Source organism: Trichoderma reesei (genome assembly GCF_000167675.1).
Source record: "Trichoderma reesei QM6a unplaced genomic scaffold TRIREscaffold_4, whole genome shotgun sequence".
NCBI lineage: Eukaryota > Fungi > Ascomycota > Sordariomycetes > Hypocreales > Hypocreaceae > Trichoderma > Trichoderma reesei.
The window spans coordinates 973,554-995,447 of NW_006711151.1; the positions used below are offsets into that span (position 1 = coordinate 973,554).

A 21,894-nucleotide genomic window follows, 5' to 3' on the forward strand; every position below is an offset into this window, starting at 1 on the left:
CTCGCAGCCTTGCCTCGACTTGCTCGCTGCTGAACCATCCTCCCCCCCAGAGCGTCGCCTTGCCGCCCGTAGACAACACAGTCGGCTCTGCTGGCCATCATGGCTCCAGCCTCGCCAACCCCCCGTCGAACGCCCACCGGCCGGCGCAGAGGGCGTCCGCCTGGCTCGACCAACGCTGCGCGTGCCGCCAGACAGGCCTCCCTCGCCGCTGCCGCCGCCTCGGAACCGCCCCAGAAGCGGCGTAGATATGTGCCTGGAGGCCCTGGCGGCGGCGGCCGGTATCTGGACGCCGACTCCATCCAGACGCCCAACACGGCCCGCACCACCACGGGCTCGCGATCCCGAACCTCGACCGCCCGCCTCGCCCTCAACGGTGCCTCGCCCTCCATGCCCCCGCGGCGGGAGCGGAGCACGCGGGCCCGGGCTGCTGCCAACGAAGACAGCGATGAGATGCGATGGGGGTCCGCCGCCGCCATGGCTGCCTCCGTCAAGCAGGCCGAAGACTACAAGCCTCGCGAGGAGCGCAGCTGGGAGGAGTTCCATCCAAACCTTGATATAGACCTGCCCTTTGTCATCTTTGCCGCCCACGACGTCGACGGGGTCGCCGTGCACGAGGCGCCCAACACGCCCGCGGTGGATGCGCCGCTGCCTGCCACGCCGCATCTGGACGCCATGACGCCGTCCAGGCCCGTCAACCCAGCCTCGACGGGCAACACGCCCAACCCGCAGGCAGCGCGCGGCCCAGATGGCGACGTTGACGACTCAGCTGCCGGGACCCCATCATCGAGACGCCCTCGCCGATCCACCCGCGAGGTCGTCAGCTTCTACAACGTCCGACCCCTCGACTTTGCTCCCACGCCCAAGACCCCCAAGATCCTCCCCATCCAGAACCAGACGCCAAAGGAGCGCCTCGACCTCAAACTGCCCTCATACAGAAAGACCAACCGCATCGAGTTGTTTGAAAGCAAGACTTTTGGCCAGGCGCGCTATGTTGATAAGGCCATGAGCAACGTTGGCTACCAGGAAAGCGACAACTTTATCCGATCCGAACGCACGCTTATCAAGGCCACCGACAGCAACGCAGACGACGAATTTGAGCAGTATTCGGTGGCTGCCGGCGACGAGCACGCGCACCAGTCCAGGCTTGGCCGTGTCGAGTACGACATGGACGAGCAGGACGACATGTGGCTCGAGCAGTACAACGCCCAGCGCAAGGCCAACGAGCTGCAGGCCATTACGCGCGAGATCTTTGAAATCACAATGACCAAGATTGAGAAGGAGTGGCACGCCCTCGAGCGGCGGATACCGAAACCCAACCCCAAGCCGCCGCAGACGCATCGGCCGCGGTCCAGCTCGGCCGTGGCCGTTAACGGCGAGACCCACGGCGGCGAAGAGCCGGACAGCAAGTGCGCCATATGCGACGACGGAGATTGCGAAAACACAAACGCCATTGTCTTTTGCGACGGCTGCAACCTCGCGGTTCACCAAGAATGCTACGGTGTGCCTTTTATTCCGGAGGGTCAGTGGCTTTGCCGGAAATGCCAACTGTGCGGTCGCGGAATTCCAGTAAGAGTTTCCCCCCCTTCCTCCCTTGTTTCTTATCCTCTGCGATTCTCATCTCTTACCTCACTCTCTTGCGTTTCCTCCCTCTCTAACCATTCTCTTCTTCTCCGTATAGACTTGCATCTTTTGCCCCAACACAGACGGCGCCTTCAAGCAAACAAACTCGTCAAAATGGGCCCATCTACTCTGTGCCATGTGGATTCCCGAAGTGTCTCTAGGAAATCACACCTTTATGGAGCCTGTCATGGATGTCGAAAAGGTCCCCAAGACCCGGTGGAAGCTCACCTGCTACATCTGTCGGCAGAGGATGGGCGCCTGCATCCAGTGTGGCAACAAGAACTGCTATCAAGCCTTCCACGTCACCTGCGCCAGAAGGGCCCGGCTATTCCTTAAGATGAAGACTGTCCAGGGCACTCTGGCTGTCCTGGACGGCAGCATGGTTCTCAAGGCATTCTGCGATAAGCATTGCCCACCGGATCACGCCCAAGAGAACCAGGTCCATCAGGCAACGCGAGCCGCCAAGAAGTTCTATAAGAGGAACATGCGCGGTCGCATCTGGGCCGACAACCAAGCCATGGCCAATGTCATTGCCGCGCAGCATCGCACTGCCATCACCGAACATCCGCCCGACGAAAGCCAGATGACGGGGGCTAAGAACCTGGCGATCCTGGGCGACAAGAAGAAGGGCCAGCCTCCCAAGAATCTGTGGAAGCTGCCGTCGGGAGCGCCCATCATCCCCCAGGTCGTCTTCGACATTGTCGAAGCATCCATCCAGCGCTTCTCCTTTGGCAAGCGCAAAGACTTCCTCAGCGAGGCTTGTCGCTACTGGACCCTGAAGAGAGAGGCACGTAGGGGTGCCGCGCTCCTCAAGCGGCTGCAGCTGCAGATGGAGTCGTTTTCCTCCATGGAGCTGACGAGGCGCAATTTTGCCGCCATGGGTCCTAGCGGTAAGGCAAGACTGGCCCGTCGCATCGAGTTTGCCCAAGGCATCATTCACGAGCTGGAGCAGCTCAAGTCCATCGCCGCCGACATTGTGCAGCGTGAACAGCTCAAGCTGGAGGCTGCCGAGCTGGAACAGGACTTTGTGGACGAGTGCTACTTTCCAACGGCCAAGCTGTTGGTGCCCGTGGTCGAAAAGGCTATCTCGTGAGTTGTCCCCTTTCATTCTAGCCCATTATGCTACACAAAATACAACAGCACAAGAGCGTTTGTTCTAACGAGTCATTGCACAGGCTGGATAAGGGACTCTTCACAGCCGGCTTGAACGAACTGCAAGCCAGCGTCGACAAGCGGGTATATGTCAACACTCTGGCTTTTGCACAGGACCTTGGCGAAGTCATCAGCAAGGGCATCTTGAACCCGCCCGAACTCTTAAATTCCGCCCACCGCGCCTCAGCGGAAGGGGAGGTTGGCAACGATGACAGCGGTGCCAACATCAGCACCAACTCCATCGCTGTATCAATATTCTCAGACATTCGAGAGCGACGCAAGCTGGGGAAGCGCATTCTCAAGGCGGTACAGCCGTTGCTTGAAGCGTCGCTGCAGGTCGAGGCAGAAATTTCCACCAAGCCGTCTGAGGGATTGCAGAGGGAGCTGGAGGCCCTTCTCGAAGCCAGCACCGATATTGGGCGGCAATCCAACGCAACGGGTCACCTCGCAAACGACTCGGCGGCTGAAGACACCATTATGCTGGACGCGCCTGACCCGTCCTCCGAGGCCCAACCTTCCATTAAGAGTGAATCCTTGGCTGGCGGGAGTGTTGTTGTTTCCAACGCCGGCGACCTCATGGACACTGGCGAGAATGAAGATGACGGTGAAGACAGTGGCCGTGTGGTGGAGGAGGAAGGCGACAGCATCGAGGTCAACACCGTGGGGCTAGGCATCATGACGGGCCGATCCTCGGGGGGCCTCGGCATAACCACCGAGATGAACATTAAATCGGCGCGGATCAACTCGGCGGCCATCTCCTCCGAGACTCCTCCCAACAGCACGAGCAGCTACGTCGTCATGTCCCGGCCATCTCAGGATGGGCCGCCGACCCCACCGCAGAGTAATGGAAGCCTGGGTAACGAGTCGGCCGATCCTCTCTCGGAGGGAGGCGTCCTGTGGTATCTCAAGGCGCTCGAGCCGCACGGCACGTCTATTCTCGAGGAGCACTGGGCCGCTGGTCGAGATGCGGTGCGGACGCTCAGCGAGGAACTGACAGATCTTGATGACGAAGACTTCAAGGACCTCGGGATCGACATTGACGATGCGGTGGCGGCTGCGGTGATGGACACAGAGGAGCCCAAAGGGGCTTCGAGCGGAGGGAGCGCCAAGAATAAGGCGAGTAGAATAAAGAAACGAAGAGCGACTAGACGGCGGTAGGGCGAGCTCCAGAGGGGTTTTGCCAACTGAGGAATGACCTTTTTGTTTGAAGGGGGAATTGCGCAAGGGCATCTCGGTCCTCTTTTACCCGCAACATTTTCTTTTTTTTTTTCCGCGTTTGCTCTTCTTTTCTGTGTTGACCCTCGGTTTCTTGTTTTGGACTGAGCGCTTTATGATGAAGCATCGGTATATAAGGCTTTGGCGTTGGGAGGGACAGCAGCATTGCTACTTGTTTTGCCTTTTCTCCTTTACACTTTTTTACTTTACCTTTTCTCTCTCTATTGATACACCCATAATCCGGCCGGTTTATTGGTCGTTTTTTTCTTTCCCCTTCGATTCTGGTCTTTGTTCGACATTGTATTCCCATTGACGCTTTTCATGCTCCTTGTTCTATTTCCTTACGAAAGTGCCTGGAGAAGGACTGGGAACGGAGGCGAAAATATGTCTCTCAACTCTGCCAGCCTACCAGTGGTATGCCCTGGCAAACTGGCTTGACGAGGGAAGACCTAGTTAGGTGAGAGGCTGAAGAGAAGGGGGTGGCGCTGTCTTGAGGGGAACTCGCTGGGAGCCTAGCAACGCTTCTTTTGCTCCTAGAGGGGTTTTTTATCAGATGGATAGTTGGTGTTGTTTTCTTTATGGAGGCGCGTGGGAGGGACAATGGGAATTTGTTCTTTCTCTGTTATCGTGTAGGATTCCAGGGAAGGTATTCGAATGGTCACTGTTACGAATTCCGTGTATAATTCAGTCATGTTCTAATGCGAATGATGAGAAAGGGTCATGGAAAGTGTCAAGTGGTGAGCTTTGAGCATTCATGATGTTTGATGCAGTAATGATGTTTGTTAACCAGGCATGCAAAACTCCGTGTGTGTATACCTGTGTGTGGGGTGTGTGGTGTAGCTGGTGGCGTTAACGAGGCTTGCAGTCAAAGTTGTACCACCAGAGAACAAGGCTGCGAAATTTACCTGATAGGACGACAAAGTTCATGGGCCGTTTGGTAGGTACCTTAAGGTAAGTACTTAATCCTACGCCGTACTCCGTGTAGGTACAACCAGTAAGGTACTAGGTATGTATGTAGGCGCTTTCAGGTTTCTGCTTCTTTCTGCGGGGTGGCGGGGTTGTTTGGACGGATGAACGGGATTTTATGGGTAGTGTGTGTATGTGTGTGTGTGTATGTATGGGTACGAGCAAGATTGGGTGATTTAGGGACGGAGTTTATACGGAGAGAGAGAGAGAGAGGGCAGTTTATTATGGGTTCTTCTTTTGGATGGGGTGATGGCTTGGAGATTGGGTTTCTTAGGGGTTTCTATTTTCGTCAGGCTGACTTGGGTAGGTAATTCTTTGCTGATGAGATGGCTTGGATGGCTTTTCGAGGCTTTTGTCCTGATGAGGTGATGGCTGGAAGAGATGAGAATGAGTTTCTCGCAGTCTCTTCAGAGCTATGTATTACTCTGTGCTTGTACTGTACTGCATGTATTTTCATCTCAGGATACCACCCATGAAGTATCAAGGCAGGTTGGCACGAAGACGAGGGAGGGGGGCTCCAGTTCCTATCCGCAGCCCCGAGCATCACAAGAAAAAAAACAAAAAGGAACGAGGCGGAATTGCGGGCCTGCAGGACAACGCGCGTCCATTGGCCGATGCGACGAACAGCGCCTCGCCTCGCCCCCCCTCTCTCTCGATCCTAGGCGCAATCGAGTTCCTGTTGGTTGAGAGACCTCCAAAGAGGAGGTGCGAAAGAGAGCGCGAAACGGCGAGGGGAGGAGGGAGGGAGGGGGACAAAAAATCGAGGGGTGGAGAAATGGGTTGTCTGGACCCGGTGCCGGAGTCGTCAGCAGAAGAAAAGAAGGGGGAGGAGGAAAAGACACGAGTTGGCATTGGACGACGGGCCGGAGAGAGCAGAAGGAAGAAGACCGGGGAGGGGGTTCGCAGAGGGAAGCGATGCATCACAAAACGCCAGACGAGGATGTCATGTGTGAGTGGGAAGTCCTAGGGCTTTTGACAGAGGCGTGTGTGTTCCAAGATTCAATTCTCTGGCTTCCCCTTTTGGGCAGCATCTGGTCATGGCGATATTATCTGTACCTTGTCAACTGAGTACTAGTACGTAGGTACTAGGTCGGTACCGGGTTGCACCAGGAAGTCTCTTGTGCCTGGCTTCCTTTTCCCAAACTTCCTTGTCGATTTCTCTTGACTGGCCCCCTTGTCGATTTCGAAACTGACGCCCTGGGCTGCGATGCGATACGAGCGGATGCTTGTTGACGTTGGTCCCCGGCCAGCCAATAGCTATGGTAGGTACCTAGGTAGGTAGTAGCTGGGAAGAGCACGGAGCTGAGCCGAAGAGACTGCTGCAGGTCTAGGTAGTAGTATTAGTGAGAACAGGAACAGAGGATAACAATAATGATGAGAGAAATACAAGGCGATGGATGGATCAGCGGAGGGGGGGGACATTCGGTCTATTATATGAAATAGAAAGACGATCAGACGATCAGATGCACAGACGATAATCATACAGCGAGGGGCCAAAACCTGGTTTCAGCTGCAATCGTGCGGTGGTTGAGCAAGAAGATGCAGTGGATGCCTGGCGTGGTGAGAGGAGACTTTGGAGGGAGGGGCACGGAATCAAGGCAGCTTGGAGCTGGGGGTTTGCAGAGATGCTGCAAGAGGGGCAGTGCCGGATGCGGCGCGGTTTTGACGGGCGTCGTGGCTTGTGCCTTGGCTTCTTCTATTGTAATACTACATGTAGTATTTGGTGGTAGTGGTGGTGGTGGTGGTAGTAGTGGTAGTAGCGCGAAGAAAGGAGTCATCGCGGGTACTATTAGTACTATGATCGAGGGCGGTTATAGTATTAAGAGATGGCGGCAGCATCGCGGGCTTTTTACTTCTTCTTTCTTGCTGCTTACCTACATGTAGGTAGGTACATGTATGTAGCCAGCACGAGGCAGAGCGCCAGCACCACAAATGGGCCACCGCGGGCCACGCTGTCGACGCGTGCAGAATTCGATGCTTTCGCTAGCTCTGGCGTGGTTCTCACGAGAGCTTACACGTTTGCCCTGGACCTGGCCCTGGAGAGAGAGAGAGAGAGAGTTGAGGCTAAGACAAGGGTAAGCTCGGCGAGAGTCAGAGAAGACCAGGCCCAATCCATACAGGTAGGTAACTACTACATGTATTTGATATCCATGGCCGGAGGGTGGCGCTAGCAGGCCGCTTCAGAGCAGAGTCAGGACACGGACGATTTTTCTGATTTTTGTTTTTTTGTTCTTTAATCCTGGCGGGCTGCAGTCCATCTCCTGACGAAGAAGCGCATGTCGAGGGTTTGCTGAAGATGCAGTATTTGTTCAGGATGTGGAGAGAGAGAGTACCTACCTATTAGAGACTTGATGGGGAGTTTGCAGATGAAGATGCAGATGAAAGATGCATAAAGGCAACGCCAGTCTGCAATAGCACGTGAGAGACTCGGGCAGCTTCCCCATCAGCTTCAGTCGGATCCATGTCTGCTGTCTGCATGTGGTGTCAGGTCGTCCATCTCTCACTGATGAGGCGGATGAATCATCGGGCAACCAGACGCCTCAGCTATCCAATGGATTATAGTGTCGGGAGAAGGGCTCCATGGATAGGTCCCTATAGCGATCGCAGCCCAGCCCGAATGCGCTGTAAATATAGGCCGTAGCGCCCCGTAAGCCAGCTGAGCCGGACCCCGAGCAATAGCCGTAGTAGAAAACGTCTGTAGTGGATTTTGGTGTGGCACCTGCTGGCACCATACCAAAATATTGAAACCCTGCCGGCACGGTTACAAATTTGGCACCGTGCCAAGGGTGCCGGCATGGTGCCAGAAGGTGCCGGCATAGTGCCGGCACGGTGCCATCCAGGTGCCAAGAGGTGCCAAAGGGTATCCGCTGCAGCAAAAATAGTGGTTGTACCTCTAGTCGGTCACGATGTATTAATCGCAACTGCAGGTACTATCTCTTTTACAGGGCGCAGGTACTTTTTTTTACAGTCACAGGGATTCGAACAAGGCAAAAATGCAATTCAATTACTAGGTATCTATACCACTAGGCTATTCTATCTATTATCAGAAGGTTACCTCTGTCTCTTGCCTTATAAAGGGTGATGCGCGACCGCACAGACCGGTACTGCGGCACCCTTTGGCACCTTTGGCACCTCTGGCACCTGTGAGGCACCTGTGCGGCACCTATGCGGCACCACTTGGCACCACTTGGCACCTTTTGGCACCTTTGGCACGGTGCCGGCACCTCTTGGTACGTGCCAGGCACCTATGTTACGGTGCCGGCACCATGCCGGCATGGTGCCAGCCAACCTCGTTTTCTACTACTGAGAGCCCCAGGCCATCTCCAGTCGCTGCAGTCGCCCCGGCACTGCGCGGCAACGGCAACGGCAACAGCAGGCAGGACCTGGGCCTGAACCCACTTGTTCCCTTCTTTTTCGCCTGCGGAGGGAAAAAAAAGCCTGCTTCCCTCTTCCCTCTGCCACCACCCCCAAAGCGACTCCGTCAACCCAGTCTCTGACCAAAGGACGGCCTCATCTGCCCACGACGACCGACGATCTCCATCATCGTCCATCATCAGAAGCCTTCAGTCTTCGACCTCAGCGGTTTGCCCCTTTTGCCGGGACTTTCCAGACGCGACGACGACGACGACGCCGCCGAAGCAGCAGCCAAAACACAAGAGACACGAAGAGAGAGAAAAAAAAGAGGCCCCCCGAAGCCATCCCCAACCGAACCCTCGAGCGACGAGCCCTTTTTCTGAGGCACCCACGGCGAACGACGGCTGCATCATCAGCGGCCTTTTCCTACCAGAGTATCTTACCATAGCCCGTCTCTATTGCCACGAGAGCAAGCCATCGCGCATTTAGAACGTCTGTTTCTGCTCCGCTGCGCCCTCTCTGCCATCTTTTCCCCCTTCGCGTTGGCTCTGAGCCCCCTCCGAAAGAGAGGCCTTTTGCCCGCACAGCTTGTGAGTTCCTTTGCCCTTAGTTTTCTTCCCCACCTGGCGATGCGCGCTCGCTCTCCTGCTTGCTCTTCGGCATCCACGCACCATTCCGTCGGCGATTGTCTCCTCCCCCTCGTTTTCGACGAGAGAAGGAGGCACTGGGAGAGAGGGAAGAAGAGAGAGGAAAGGGGAGAAGAGAGCATCGTGATGGAGCATCGCGGCGGCAATCGCTCTTTGATGACCAGATGGGGGGTAGCCATCTAAAGCCCCCCTCGCCATCAGGACGTTGGCCTCTACCTACCTGCCCATCTCGCCCTTTCCCTTCCTTGCTCTTCTTCTCTTTTTTATCGAGCTGGGAGGGGACCTGCCTCCCCGGTTGGCCTGGCCCACGCCCATTGATGATTCTTGTCGTCTCTTCTTTCTTTCTGACACTCGACGATAGGATCATCTCTTCATTTTCAGAGTGCATAGTTTGACTAGTGTATCATCTGTCGTTGTGCATTTTTCTGTTTCCTTCTAATCGAGGGGCCGCATTATTTTGCGCATCGGCCTGCTTTCAGCACGCCCTCCCTTTTCCTCCTCTCCCTCTTTATAACGAGCAGCCTTTCTCGGCTCATTTATCCGATATCCGCGAGCCGTCCCTCCCACGGGGAGCATCTCTACGATGGCTGACCAGCACGAGGTCGATCTCGACTCTATAATTGACCGGCTGCTCGAGGTCCGAGGCAGCCGACCCGGAAAGCAGGTGCAGCTCCTCGAGACCGAGATTCGCTACCTGTGCACCAAGGCTCGCGAGATCTTCATCTCCCAGCCCATCCTCCTCGAGCTGGAGGCCCCTATCAAGGTAAGCCGACGCCGCCGTCGCCTTTGGGAGAAGAGAGAAGAGAGGAAAACCCCTCGGGGGAGCTGCTCGATAGGGGCGTATTGCTGACGCAATTGCTGTACAGATTTGCGGCGATATTCACGGCCAGTACTATGATCTCCTGCGCCTGTTCGAGTATGGCGGCTTTCCCCCCGAGGCCAACTACCTTTTCCTGGGCGACTACGTCGACCGTGGCAAGCAGTCTCTCGAGACCATCTGCCTGCTCCTTGCCTACAAGATCAAGTACCCTGAGAACTTCTTCATTCTGCGTGGCAACCACGAGTGCGCCTCCATCAACCGCATCTACGGCTTCTACGATGAGTGCAAGAGGCGTTACAACATCAAGCTTTGGAAGACATTTACCGACTGCTTCAACTGCTTGCCCATTGCCGCCATCATTGACGAGAAGATCTTCACCATGCACGGAGGTCTCAGCCCCGATCTGAACTCGATGGAGCAGATTCGTCGCGTCATGCGTCCCACTGATGTACGTTTTTTTTTCCCCTCTGTTCAATTGCTTGCAGCGCAATGCCATTGTATGCTTTACCCAGTGAGAGGACATGTGCTAACGCTCTCCCCCTCCAGATTCCCGATTGCGGACTGCTGTGCGATCTCTTGTGGTCCGACCCCGACAAGGACATCACCGGCTGGAGCGAAAACGACCGTGGCGTGTCCTTCACCTTTGGCCCGGACGTGGTGTCGCGCTTCCTGCAAAAGCACGACATGGACCTCATCTGCCGCGCCCACCAGGTCGTCGAAGACGGCTACGAATTCTTCTCCAAGCGCCAGCTCGTCACCCTGTTTAGTGCGCCCAACTACTGCGGCGAGTTTGACAATGCTGGTGCCATGATGAGCGTGGACGAGAGCTTGCTCTGCTCGTTCCAGGTTTGTGCAACCCATTCGAGGCTTGTCTGTCGATCATTGCCCGGCTAACGTTGCTTCCTCATCTAGATCCTCAAGCCCGCTGAGAAGAAACAAAAGTACGTCTTTGGTCCCATAGTTGGCGGCAGTGTCGAAGGAGTAGTTATGCTAACAGGTTCCCATCAGGTTCGGACGGCGTTAAGACAACGAACTGATGCTCGTCGGCCTCCCGGCTGACGGTGTTCGCCTCGACGACCTAGGTACCACCGCCGACTTTCTTTTTGATTCTCCGAGACTTTTCACACTGCAACCTGTTCCGTCGCTCCGTCGCTGGGCCGTGTGGCGGTGACGGGTTGCTTGGAGAAGCACGCGCCGAGCCCATCCTGCATTAATGTACCGACTCGGCGGTTCGCTCGCATCGCCTCTAATGTCCCAACATGCAAACTTTGTCATGACAAATGGCTGTTTCTTAGCTTCACAGATAAAATCGTTTACACAAAAAAAATACATCATGTCACTTTTAACTCGTTTGGATCTGCGTCTATCAAATGACGTAGCCGTGCTCTAGTCTGAGGAGTTGACGCGCGTAAAGCATATGAGATGGACTGTGGTGTAACCCGGGCTTGTTTCATGTGGCTACAGGGCGTTTTTTGTGTGATGTCTTGTTCGTTACGAAAGCTGCCAAATGGGAAGCTTTGTTGGCAGAGCATACTATGTGGATGCCGCATTGGATGTCTTGAAGTGACTTGGGTTCAAGACTACCTTAGGTAGAGAGTAATTCCCCAGCATAGAGCCTATTACGTTGACCAGGACCATATAAAAATCGAAATATGTCACGTTTACTGACATGGATCAAGCTTTGTGCTTCTGAGATGCATATTACTTGGCATTCTCTTTCCAATCATCTTCAATCGATTCCATCCTTTGATATTTGACATGACTAGTCCCCCTTCTAGGTGCAGTCCTCGCAGACAATACCCGACGAAGCGTGCTTCTGTGAATCCTTATCCTCAGCGGCACCCTCCCGTGCAGCTGATGCTGATGCTGATGCCGATGCCGATGATGATGATGATGATGCTGGAGCAGCAGCCTCTTGCGTAGTCTTTTGCGCATCACCTGCAGAGGCCAAAGTGGCTGCAGAAGCTGAGTTGGCAGGCCCAGCAGCAGCAGCAGCAGCAGCAGTAGCGGTGGATGGGGTTGAGGAGGGGGCGGAGGGACGAGGATGATCGCGATCAACGTGCCCCAGGTTGCGCCCCGGTTCGATGACGTCCCGGACGCGGCGCTTGAGGTCCTTTGTTTCGGGGAAGCCGCCGTCTGTTTTGCGGTCCCAGAGGACTGTGCTTTGAATTTCTGTTGCTGTTGCTCCTGCTCCTGATGATGATGAGGTTGTGTTGGAGGAGGATGTAGGAGAGGGTTGGTGGTGGTGGATTGTGACGATAAAGGTTCCGCCTGTGGAGGGCTGGAGAGCGACTTCGCCTATGGCGAGGGAGAATGTGGATAGTAATTCTTGAGCGTACTGTTATTTTTAGAAAAGGATACATTAATATGATTATGAAATTGTTAGTCTTTTTTCTTTTCTTTTTTTTTTATGAGTTTTGTTTGTTGATGTTGCCTTGGAAAAGTTTGGATGATAGATGATGTGTCATTGATGGAAACATACGTAGGCGGCGCGGAGCATCCATTTGCATTGCGTGCAGAATTGGATCGTTATTCGTGGGAGGGGAGCCGTGATGGGGCTTTGCGCCGGGGCGGTTGCATGTTGCGGTGGTGGTGCGGTTGAGGCCATTTGGAGATCTGGGTTGGAGGGTTTTGGTTTGAGGAGTTGGACGTGGGAAGTTGTTTTTTCGGTGAGGGATCGGTATGGTGGTGATGAGTGAGTGAGTGAGTGAGTGAGGTCTTGATGTACCTAGGTACTAAGGTACCGAAGCCTCGGAGCGCGTAGGTACGGAGAACGAATGGTGAGATCAGCTACCTAGTCTAATACCTGGCTGTGCTTTGTGTGGAGAACTATCATGGTGAGCGACTTTTTCCTCCATTTCCCGGATAGCTTTGTATGAATGGGAAATGCATGACTCGGCAAATATCATTAGAGATGCTCGAATCTACTCTCAACTACTGGATAATCAAGAGGTTTCAATGGAATATTTGTGCGAATTCTGACCGCTTTCGTATCTCATTCCGTTACAACGGGACAAGGGGAATGCGTCCTTGGTGTAAACCATTCAAGGGTAGCATCGTCTTCGTAAACTCACGTGCACAGGAGACTACTAACCTTGTGTAAAGGGCTTACCTACCTAGGTACCCAGCTGCCTGAGCCAAACCCCATGGCATCATCGTACATGGCATGAGCTTTCAACTTCTCCGTGAAAGTAGATGGTCAATTGAAAACAGTCATTGCGTAGGTATTGTCAGGAGACATAATGCGCAGATTGACGTTAGCCATCGTGGTCCAACTGCTGCACTGCTGCTCTGCTTCCTGTTAACACACGTGACGAGGCGAATGAAGCAATTCGATCAAGACAACTGATGAATCTACGATTGCTTCACATCTTCGGTACACCACACTCAAACCAGCGCAAGAGCCACAAGATAACACATGCATCCATCAATTATCTACACTCCACACCACTCACTACCTATTCACTGCCTCCCACCGTCTCCCCAACGATCCACCACCAAAGCACCTCTCCCTCACCGCAACAACCGCCTCCAACGCGCAAAATGAACGTAGAAGCCCACAGATAAGGATAAAATAGGCAACAGGCGTACAGGGCGGGCATCGACTGAACAAAAAAGGAACCATAGAGAAATCAGAAATTAATACATGCTAAAAGGAGCCGGCTTTCCCAGGAAAACCAACAGTAGACCCCTTTGTCTGGATATCTCTCGTCCCCTTCTGTCCCTCCCACTCCCATCCATCGCCTGCCTCGATGGAAAAAAACCGCTCGACTGCTTTATTAAAAAGTAAGAGAGCTGAAAAGAAAAAGGAGGAAAAAAAAAAGGAAAAATAACTCGTAGAAAAGAGGAGATTGTGAGGGGCTGTCCTCGGTCACAACCACCCTTTGCCGCCCCCATCGGTTACCTCGTTCCCCTCGTCTTCTCCTCTTCCCTGCATAGCATTGATATAATCATTGAGACTGTGTCGATCCAGCTCAGAGTCCCGTTCTAGTTTCTCATAAAAGGCTTCCGGACCAGGTGTTTATTGTTTTGGATGGTGTGTCGGCGTGACAAGTCGTTTGCTCGCTGCCTGTTTCCAGCTGCGTAGGCATTGCGTTGTAAAATCAAAGAGAGAGAGAAAGAAGAAGGCCCTTGGTCACACACCAAGGGAGAAAAAAAAATCAAAGCGATCCCACGCCAGTAGCTCCTTCATCATCGATGGTCGTCCCTCCACACGTCGGAAAACGCAATTACATGACGACACAGCAGCCGCCGGATTGCTGAGGCGCATAGGGATCCTCGCCCTTTGGTACTGTGCCCCATACCGACGGGACCATATAATCTCTTGTGCCATTGCAGTACGCAATGATGCTGCAGCAATTGCGTTAGCCTCCCGTTTCCCTGTCCGACAATGGTCACGATGCGTCTTTGGTGCTTACCTCTTGGAGGCGGTGCTGACGGGAATGCGTTCCCGGTCCAGGTCCTCACGTAGTCTGTTGTTGAGCTCCGTTAGGCGCCTCAGCTTCAGGTCTGCCATTGACTGCTTCGTCTTCTTAATCTGAGTCGGGTCGCCGACATCACGAGAGGTGTACTGAGGCATCGTAACGGAGGGTGAATTAAAGGAATGACTGTCGAGTTGGAACTGATGCGGATCGGAGCGATGGATGACTCGCAGATTCGTCGGCCGGGTCGATGGACGGTGATGACGGATTGGCGCGAGAACTGCATGCGGTTGTCCGGTTAGCCTCAGTCAAAGCTCGGGTTGACGGCGTGGCAGCTGAATGAAGGGGGCTGCGGCAATGACAGGTGGTGATAAAATAGGAAAAAGGAGAGCGTGAATGTTTGCCGCCGTCAGGTTTGGCGCAACCGTGATGCCGGCTCGGGAGACGCAGTGCAACGGATGCAAAGCAGTGATTGACAGCAACCGGTCGCGAGGCGAGGCGAGGCAAGGCGAGACACGACAAAGACTCGGCAAATGCGGCAAGCTGACGACAAGTCCGTGTTGGTTCGCGATGGGCTGCAGGCGACGGCACAACAAAGAACGAGGCCATCTTCCTGAAACCACTGTCCCCCTTTTGCTGTCGTTGCTGTCGATGCATATCGCCTCCCATTCAATTGAAACATCGCCATGCGATCCGGGCGTCGTGCCTTGGTGGTGCCTCTGGTAGCTCTCCTTTCCGCGCCGCCCCCCCTTGGGCGTATTCGCAGTCACAGCGCAATGGGACAAAAAGAAAACGGAAGCGTTCAGTGAATGACTTACCACCTGTCGTTGAAGTAAAAAAATGAAAATTAAGAAAACCCTCGTTTCTTCAGTCGCGAGAAACAGCGACGACACACGGGCTCCAATAAATGGGGGGGGATTGAGAAAGAGGAGGGGATTCTGGGCCGCAAAAGGCGAGAAGAAAACGTGCGTTACGTGTGTGTGTGTGTGTGAGTGAGAAAATGAGAGGAGGAGGCAGAAACGGCCAAAAAAAAAAAAGAGAGAGCGAGAGAGTGAGGGAGTGAGAGGAGGCCTGGGCTGGGAAAGAAGGAGAGATTGGATGGGAAACGGCCGCCACACGAGATTGAGCCAATGCACCAGCGAACCGGTGCTTTAGCGGGCTGCTGCCGGCGGATAATTAGCAGTGGAGCCCGCTGTAACTTGGGGCCGGGGTGCTGCAGCTGGACTCCTGTAGGGGGGTCGCAGGTGCTGGTCTTAGGGGGGAGAGCAGCCTGGAGCTACAGGTACTACATGTACTACTAGGCAGATACTTACCTACCTAGGGCACTGCTGCTGCTGCTGCTGCTGCTGCTCGGCTCTGGGCGGGTGGCTGCTTGGCTTGCCTGGGCGCTGGGTGGGGACGTGCGCCGCGCTGGAAATTGGACAGACAGGGGGCTCAGCTCTTGGTCAAACCGCCAGGATCCGGCGCGGTGGGCTTGGCCGTATTACTTCCATGCTATGTATTCTTGGTCTGTCCTGTTTCTTCTCGTGCTCATGTAATCAGCCGTTGTGCAACTTGGATGCGATATGTATTAGTATACCCATTCCTGAGGTGCACTGTAGGTAGCCGTGTATGGATACGAGGCGTAATCCTAGGTACCTTAGTTAGTACCTATGAGGTGGGCATTCTGCACCCCCGGCTGCAACAGACGGGGACCCTTCAACCAAAGGTGTACCCCTTGCCGTAGCCGGCGTGCTAAGCGGTACCTGCCCCCCCAGTCGAGGCTCGCTGCTCGTACCGGCGCGGATGGGCGGAGTGGCGCTGATGCGTCTAGTACCGCGCTAACACCACCTTAACGTCGCGCTACTGCAGGCCTCGACTTTGCACTTGGAAGTTCTCAGCAATGAACGCCATACGGAGGACATGCGGTAGGCAATGCCATGGATGATATCGCAGCTGACTTGGCTGTCTGGTGCTTGGACGTTGTTGACAGCTGAGATGATACTCGATATCAAGGAGTGCATTCACTACCTATCACTACCTACCTTAGATAGGTACATGTAGGCACACTGACTGCTTCGGAGAGAATTGGCTTGCTATTGCACTACAACTGCTACGCATGACCACGAGCGCGAACAAGTCACGTTCTTGTTCCATCTTGCACCGAGCAAGCTGAAACTGCAGATAACTCCCCAGGGTAGGATGCACGTCTAGTGTGCATCAACTGCTTCATTCTCTATCTAGGGGTATCACGCAGAGTCATCTGAGTAAGCTGTTCGCTGATGTCGAGTCTGGAAAACAAGAGATGGAACCGTTTCAGTTGTTCATGATGCTGTAGTAGGTGTCAGTCATCGTGGCAAGTACGTATGTTTTGCTCTGATGCCACATACGAGTAGTTCTGATGCAACGGGCACCAGACAATATTGTATAACGTTCCAGTAACGACAGTACATGAAGCCGGTCGTCCTGAAGAGAGAAGGGCAAGGCGGACAAAGTACCCCCTCAATCGCCAGTGTCAACTTCGAGATCCAGCTGCACACCGTTCGAAATGCCATAGTCCTCCAACGTAATGTGGTCTTTGAACGGCCGCTCGCCCTGTCGCCTCAGCATGATTTGGCCGGCTTCTCGGCCGATGCGGGCGGCAATCATGAGCTTGAACTGGCCGACTGTGTCTGAAGGCAGGCAGGGAATGGCCGACTTGGTGCCGAGCCGATCGTTGACGTGGACAATGATCATCTCCTGTCCAGCAGTGGCGGACGGTTTGGGTGCCTTGGGCGCCTTTGCGTCCTTGGCTTCTCTCGACTCCTTGAGCTCTCTCTTCTCCGCGTTTTCTCTCGGTCGTCTCCTCGGCTCGTCGCCCTTGAATCTGAAGCCGGAAGTGTGGCGTCGGGGAGATCGTGACCGTTGACGTCTCTCGTATCGGTCACCGCCCCGATCTGGTGAGCGATCCCGATAATCGCGCCGTCTGCCGTGGTCGCGATACCTGTCTCCATCCCTCTCCCTGCCTGTATCCCGGGTATCTCTCGGCCTGTCTCCGTCTCGCTCCTTCTCGCGATTGTCTCTTTCGCGATCTCCGTAGCTGCCCCTGTCGCGGTTGGCTCTTTCCCTGTCTCGGTCGCGCGACCGATCGCGGTAGTCGCTGCTGCGCTGATTGCGCATCATGACGGGGGGCGTGTTTGCACAGATTGTTGCAGGAGCGATGTTTCTTCCCTTCACCAGCAGCCCTGCTGAAATCAACATCAGAACGGTAGGCGCGTGACTAAGCAACCAAGCACGTGACGCTATATGTTGCTATGCGTCAAGTTGGCCTTGAGGCTTTCCAGACTGCTATAGGTAGTAGGTAGGTAGGTAGATTCAGCAGCTGGAGAGATTGCTCCCTACTGGAATTACCAGTGATGGGATTGCTGAGATGCAGGAATTTGTTGCCATTTTGAGATCAAAGAGTCAGAGCTCTCGCCTATCTTATGCCCTCTCTGCTTTCTCTCACTGGATAAGCAGAACTGGAAGGCCATCAAGCCGGCGTCTGTCCTGTGTAGAGGATGGGCTTGGCAAAATTCGCTTCCCTTACAGCGAACTACTAGATATATCGAGGATAATCCATGGTCAACTACATAGATATATCTTGCTTCTCCATAGGTACAGCTCAAACTCGGTGGGCAACTGTACACCTTTAAGCCGAGTACGAGCATCAGCCTGATCGTCAACTGTTCAGCCTCGTCCATCCCGCAAGTTCAAGCATGACATAATCATCCACGTGACCTACACCGTTCCGCAGCCCCTCATGCTCGGATAGCGTCCACACACGAAATTGAAAAATTCCTCCAAGTGCGCCGCTTCACCACCACGAGTGCCACGCCAGCGCCCCATCTCGAATCCTCAGGCCTGCGACGGCGACTCTTTGCCCCCGAATCTCCCTGTCCGACTCCCCGTCGATCCGTGGAGGAGATTGCCCAGCATGGTGCGTGTGATGCCCTCGGCAGGCCCCGATCCCCGGTTGCGAGACGGCCTGCCTCTGCCCCTCCTCCATGCCATTCAATTGACCCAAGTTGGGCCGTGATGCTAACCCTCGCTCTTCTCCGTCTTCTAGCCGCCTCCGCCGCATCAAAAGCCCGAAAATGTCCTGAAGCGCGCCCACGAGCTGATCGGGGTCAACCAGGCCCAGACGGCCTTGACCCTGCTCCATGAGCACATCACCAACAAGCGCTCTCGGAGCGCTGCCATCTCCTCGCTGGAGCCTGTCATGCTCCTGCTTGTTGAGCTGTCCGTCGAGCAGAAGAAGGGAAAGCTGGCCAAGGACGCCCTGTACCAGTACAAGAATCTGTCCCAGAACACCAATATCTCGACCATCGAGGTGTGTAATCGGCAAAACGTTGGAACGGGAGAAAGGGTGCAAGCATAGATAACTGACCGCCTCGCAGCTGGTCCTGAAAAAGTTCATCGAACTCGCCGTCGAGAAGGTTACTGCCGCCCAGCAAGAGGCCGACAAAGTCCAGTCGACCATCGAAGCCACGGCTGCCACCTCCAGCGTCGATGATCTGGAAGCCACCGAAACCCCCGAGTCCATCCTCCTCGCCACCGTCTCTGGCGAGCAGTCTCGTGACCGCACCGACCGTGCCATCGTCACTCCTTGGCTCAAGTTCCTCTGGGAGGCGTACCGAACCGTCCTGGACATTCTCCGCAACAATGCCCGCCTCGAGGTCCTTTACCAGAGCACGGCCATGCAGGCCTTCGACTTCTGTCTCAAGTACACCCGAAAGACCGAGTTCCGAAGACTCTGCGAGCTCCTCCGAAACCATGTCCAGACGGCGGCCAAGTACTCGTCGCAGATGCACGCCATCAACCTCAGCGACCCGGACACCCTGCAGCGCCATCTCGAGACTCGCTTCCAGCAGCTCAACGTCGCCGTTGAGCTGGAACTCTGGCAGGAGGCTTTCCGAAGTGTCGAGGACATCCACACGCTGCTGAACCTCAGCAAGCGACCCCCCAAAAACATCATGATGGCCAACTACTACGAGAAGCTGACAAAAATCTTCCTCGTCGGCGAGAACTACCTCTTCCACGCCGCGGCTTGGTCAAGATACTACACACTGCTGCGCCAGGTCTCCGCCTTGGTCGCCTCCGGCCAGGGCAAGAAGGCTGACAACCCCCCCGCCTCTGATGCCGACCTCCAGCGGGCTGCTTCCTTTGTCCTCTTGTCTGCCCTCGCCATCCCTGTCATCAGCACCTCCCGATCCCGTGGTGCCATGGTCGACTTTGACGAGGCCCGCAAGAACAAGAACACCCGCCTGACCACCCTGCTCGGCATGAGCCAGGCCCCCTCGCGTTCTCGCCTGTTCCGTGACGCTCTCTCCAAGTCCATCATTCAGCGATCCCTCCCCGAGATCCGAGACCTCTACAACATCCTGGAGGTTGACTTCCACCCCCTCTTCATCTGCAAGAAGATTTCGCCCATCCTGACCAAGATTGCCGCCGATGCCGAGATGGAGAAATACATCCTTCCCCTGCAGCAGGTTATCCTGACCCGCCTGTTCCAGCAGCTGTCTCAGGTCTACGAAACTGTGGACCTCAGCTTCGTTGAGAGCCTGGCTCAGTTCCCCGAGCCCTACCAGGTCACTCGCGGTACCATTGAGAAGTTCATCATGAACGGCAACAAGAAGGGTGACCTTGCCATTCGCATGGACCATGCTACCGGTGTTCTGAGCTTCGACAACGACGTCTTCTCATCAGCCAGGGCTGGCCACAGCGGTTCGTCCGCCGGCTCTGCCGAGGCTGAGGCTGGTAGCGTGCAGCGTCTCCAGAGCACTCCCTCTGAGATTGTCCGCTCCCAGCTGACTCGTCTCGCCAAGTCGCTCTTCGTCTCATGCCACTACATTGACCCCAACTTTAACAAAGATCGTCTGGCGGCCCATGACGCTGCACTGGCCCGCGCCAGGGCTGGTGCTGAGAAGGAGCACCTCGAGACCCTTGCCCGCAAGGAGATTATCCAGAAGCGCAAGGAGGAGGCATCTGAACTGCAAGCCAAGAGGGAGAAGGAGAAGGCGCGCCAGAAGAGATTGATGGAGCAGGCTCTCCAGGAAGCCGAGGACAAGCGTCTGGCTGAGGAGCAGCGTGAGCGTGAGGCCCGGCGCATCAAGGCTGAGCACGATCGCGTCCGCAAGGAGGAGCTCAAGAAGCAGATTGCCGATCTCAAGATGAGCGACAAGGCTCTGGACATTGATCTGGAAGATCTGGACAACCTGGACAGCAACAGACTTCGTGCCATGAAGCTGGCTCAGTTGGAGCGTGAGAAGAACGATGTCAACGAGAAGCTGCGCATCACTGGCAAGCGACTCGACCACTTGGAACGAGCTTACCGAAAGGAGGAGGCTAAGAAGCTGGCCGAGGACTATGCCAAGCAGACAGAGCGTGACCGCAAGATCTATGAGATGGTCAAGGCCAAGACGCTCAAGGAGGCCGAGGAGAAGCACAAGGCCAGCGTGGAGCTCAAGCATCGCCTTGAACGCCTGGTACCCGAGTACGAGAAGTTCAGGGCCAACTTGCACGAGAAGCGCCGCGACGAGTTCGAGAAACGCCGCAAGGAGGCCGAGCGCGAGCTGGAGAAGCAGATCGCTATCCGCAAGAAGGAGTACCGCGACCGCAAGTTGCGCGAGAAGAGGGAGCGCGAAGAGAGAGAGCGCATCCTCCGAGAGCAGGAAGAGCAGGCTGCTCGTGAGAAGGAGGAGCAGCGCCTCCGTGAGGAGGCCAGGAAGGCTGAGCTTCTCAAGCTCAAGGAGCAGCGCGAGAAGGAGCGCCAGGAGATGCTGGAGAAGGCAGCTCTTCAGCAGAGGCGCGAGGAGGAAGCCCTTGCTCGCCGCAAAGCAGAGAAGGAACGTGGAGGCCTCAGGGGACCGGAGGCGGCCCCCCCTGCTGCCGCCGCCGCCGCGGATGGCCGACGACCACCCGTCATCGGTTCGGGCAGCTGGAGAGATAGGGAGCGTGAGAGGGAGGCCAAGGGAGCTGCCGAGGGCGGTATCCCTGTGCGGTCAGGACCCCCGATGGAGCGCACCGACTCTGGCGATCGCCCCTCTGGCCCGCCCAAGCTGCAGCTGGCTGGCTCTGGCAACAAGCCTAGCTGGCGAGAGCGAGAAGCCGCCAAGGCTGCTGGTGGCGGTGCCAGCGACAACCTGCCCCCGCCCACCCGAAGCGCCGGACCTCGTGACGCTCCCCGGGAATCTCCCCGCGAGTCTCGCAGCTTTGGTCGCGATTCTCGTGAGCCTCGCGAGCCTCGCGAGCCTCTTGAGCGAAGCGGCTCAAGGCGCGGCGAGAACGGCAAGGCCGAGGCTTCTGCCCCTCCCGCAGAGTCTCTGCCTCCTCGAACCGCTGGCAAGTGGGTTCCTCCTCATCTGAGGAACAAGTCATGAAGGGAATGAGAATCGGCATGGATAGTCCTGGCTACAAGTTTTGCACCGGCGTTTAAGGGGGGAAAGACCAAAACACGAAAACAATTCGAGAGGTTGGAAGGGGGACAACCATTGTATGGTTTTTGCCCATTGAAATGTACTCTAGAGCTCAGCATTAATCTCGCCGTCCTCTGAGGTACGAGCACCTATCAGAATGGAAGAAGAAGATGAAAAACGCACATGAGGCGCTCCCATATCTCTTCCCCCTTTTACTTTTTACTTTATATATTCTTGTTTCTTTGTATGCTATAGCTGAAGATTTGTCGTGGTCGGTATCTCTT

General features: G+C 55.3%; 6 protein-coding genes across 6 annotated transcripts; 3 read left to right on the plus strand and 3 right to left on the minus strand.

Annotated features, from left to right (window-relative positions):
- Positions 1 to 213: 213 nt before the first annotated feature.
- On the plus strand, positions 214 to 3,930 carry TRIREDRAFT_25018 (uncharacterized protein; the record flags this gene model as incomplete). Its single annotated transcript, XM_006963021.2, has 3 exons — positions 214 to 1,566; positions 1,679 to 2,709; positions 2,796 to 3,930. Coding segments are annotated over 3 exons (3,519 nt in total), but the record flags the coding sequence as incomplete, so codon positions are not given.
- A 5,607-nt stretch (positions 3,931 to 9,537) lies between these two features.
- On the plus strand, positions 9,538 to 11,079 carry TRIREDRAFT_120722 (Serine/threonine protein phosphatase; the record flags this gene model as incomplete). Its single annotated transcript, XM_006963177.1, has 5 exons — positions 9,538 to 9,717; positions 9,821 to 10,222; positions 10,321 to 10,620; positions 10,687 to 10,715; positions 10,783 to 11,079. 5 exons carry the CDS (start codon positions 9,538 to 9,540, stop codon positions 10,796 to 10,798), a joined length of 927 nt encoding a protein of 308 aa, XP_006963239.1. The 3' UTR covers positions 10,799 to 11,079.
- Positions 11,080 to 11,818: 739 nt separating this feature from the next.
- TRIREDRAFT_43076 (uncharacterized protein) lies at positions 11,819 to 12,319 on the minus strand (the record flags this gene model as incomplete). The annotated part of the gene is made up of 2 exons (XM_006963040.1): positions 11,819 to 12,112; positions 12,257 to 12,319. Coding segments are annotated over 2 exons (357 nt in total), but the record flags the coding sequence as incomplete, so codon positions are not given.
- Positions 12,320 to 13,254: 935 nt separating this feature from the next.
- Positions 13,255 to 15,175, minus strand: gbg1 (guanine nucleotide-binding protein gamma subunit 1). The gene is made up of 3 exons (XM_006963357.1): positions 15,014 to 15,175; positions 14,193 to 14,475; positions 13,255 to 14,124 (listed from the first exon to the last, which is right to left on the minus strand). Exons 2-3 carry the CDS (start codon positions 14,351 to 14,353, stop codon positions 14,004 to 14,006), a joined length of 282 nt encoding a protein of 93 aa, XP_006963419.1. The 5' UTR covers positions 14,354 to 14,475; positions 15,014 to 15,175; the 3' UTR covers positions 13,255 to 14,003.
- A 1,501-nt stretch (positions 15,176 to 16,676) lies between these two features.
- TRIREDRAFT_58229 (uncharacterized protein) lies at positions 16,677 to 16,910 on the minus strand (the record flags this gene model as incomplete). The annotated part of the gene is made up of 1 exon (XM_006963358.1): positions 16,677 to 16,910. One exon carries the CDS (start codon positions 16,908 to 16,910, stop codon positions 16,677 to 16,679), a length of 234 nt encoding a protein of 77 aa, XP_006963420.1.
- Positions 16,911 to 18,050: 1,140 nt separating this feature from the next.
- TRIREDRAFT_75954 (uncharacterized protein) lies at positions 18,051 to 21,791 on the plus strand. The gene is made up of 4 exons (XM_006963178.1): positions 18,051 to 18,132; positions 18,262 to 18,525; positions 18,593 to 21,396; positions 21,460 to 21,791. The coding sequence occupies exons 1-4, from the start codon at positions 18,130 to 18,132 to the stop codon at positions 21,572 to 21,574; spliced, it is 3,186 nt and encodes a 1,061-aa protein (XP_006963240.1). The 5' UTR covers positions 18,051 to 18,129; the 3' UTR covers positions 21,575 to 21,791.
- Positions 21,792 to 21,894: the final 103 nt, after the last annotated feature.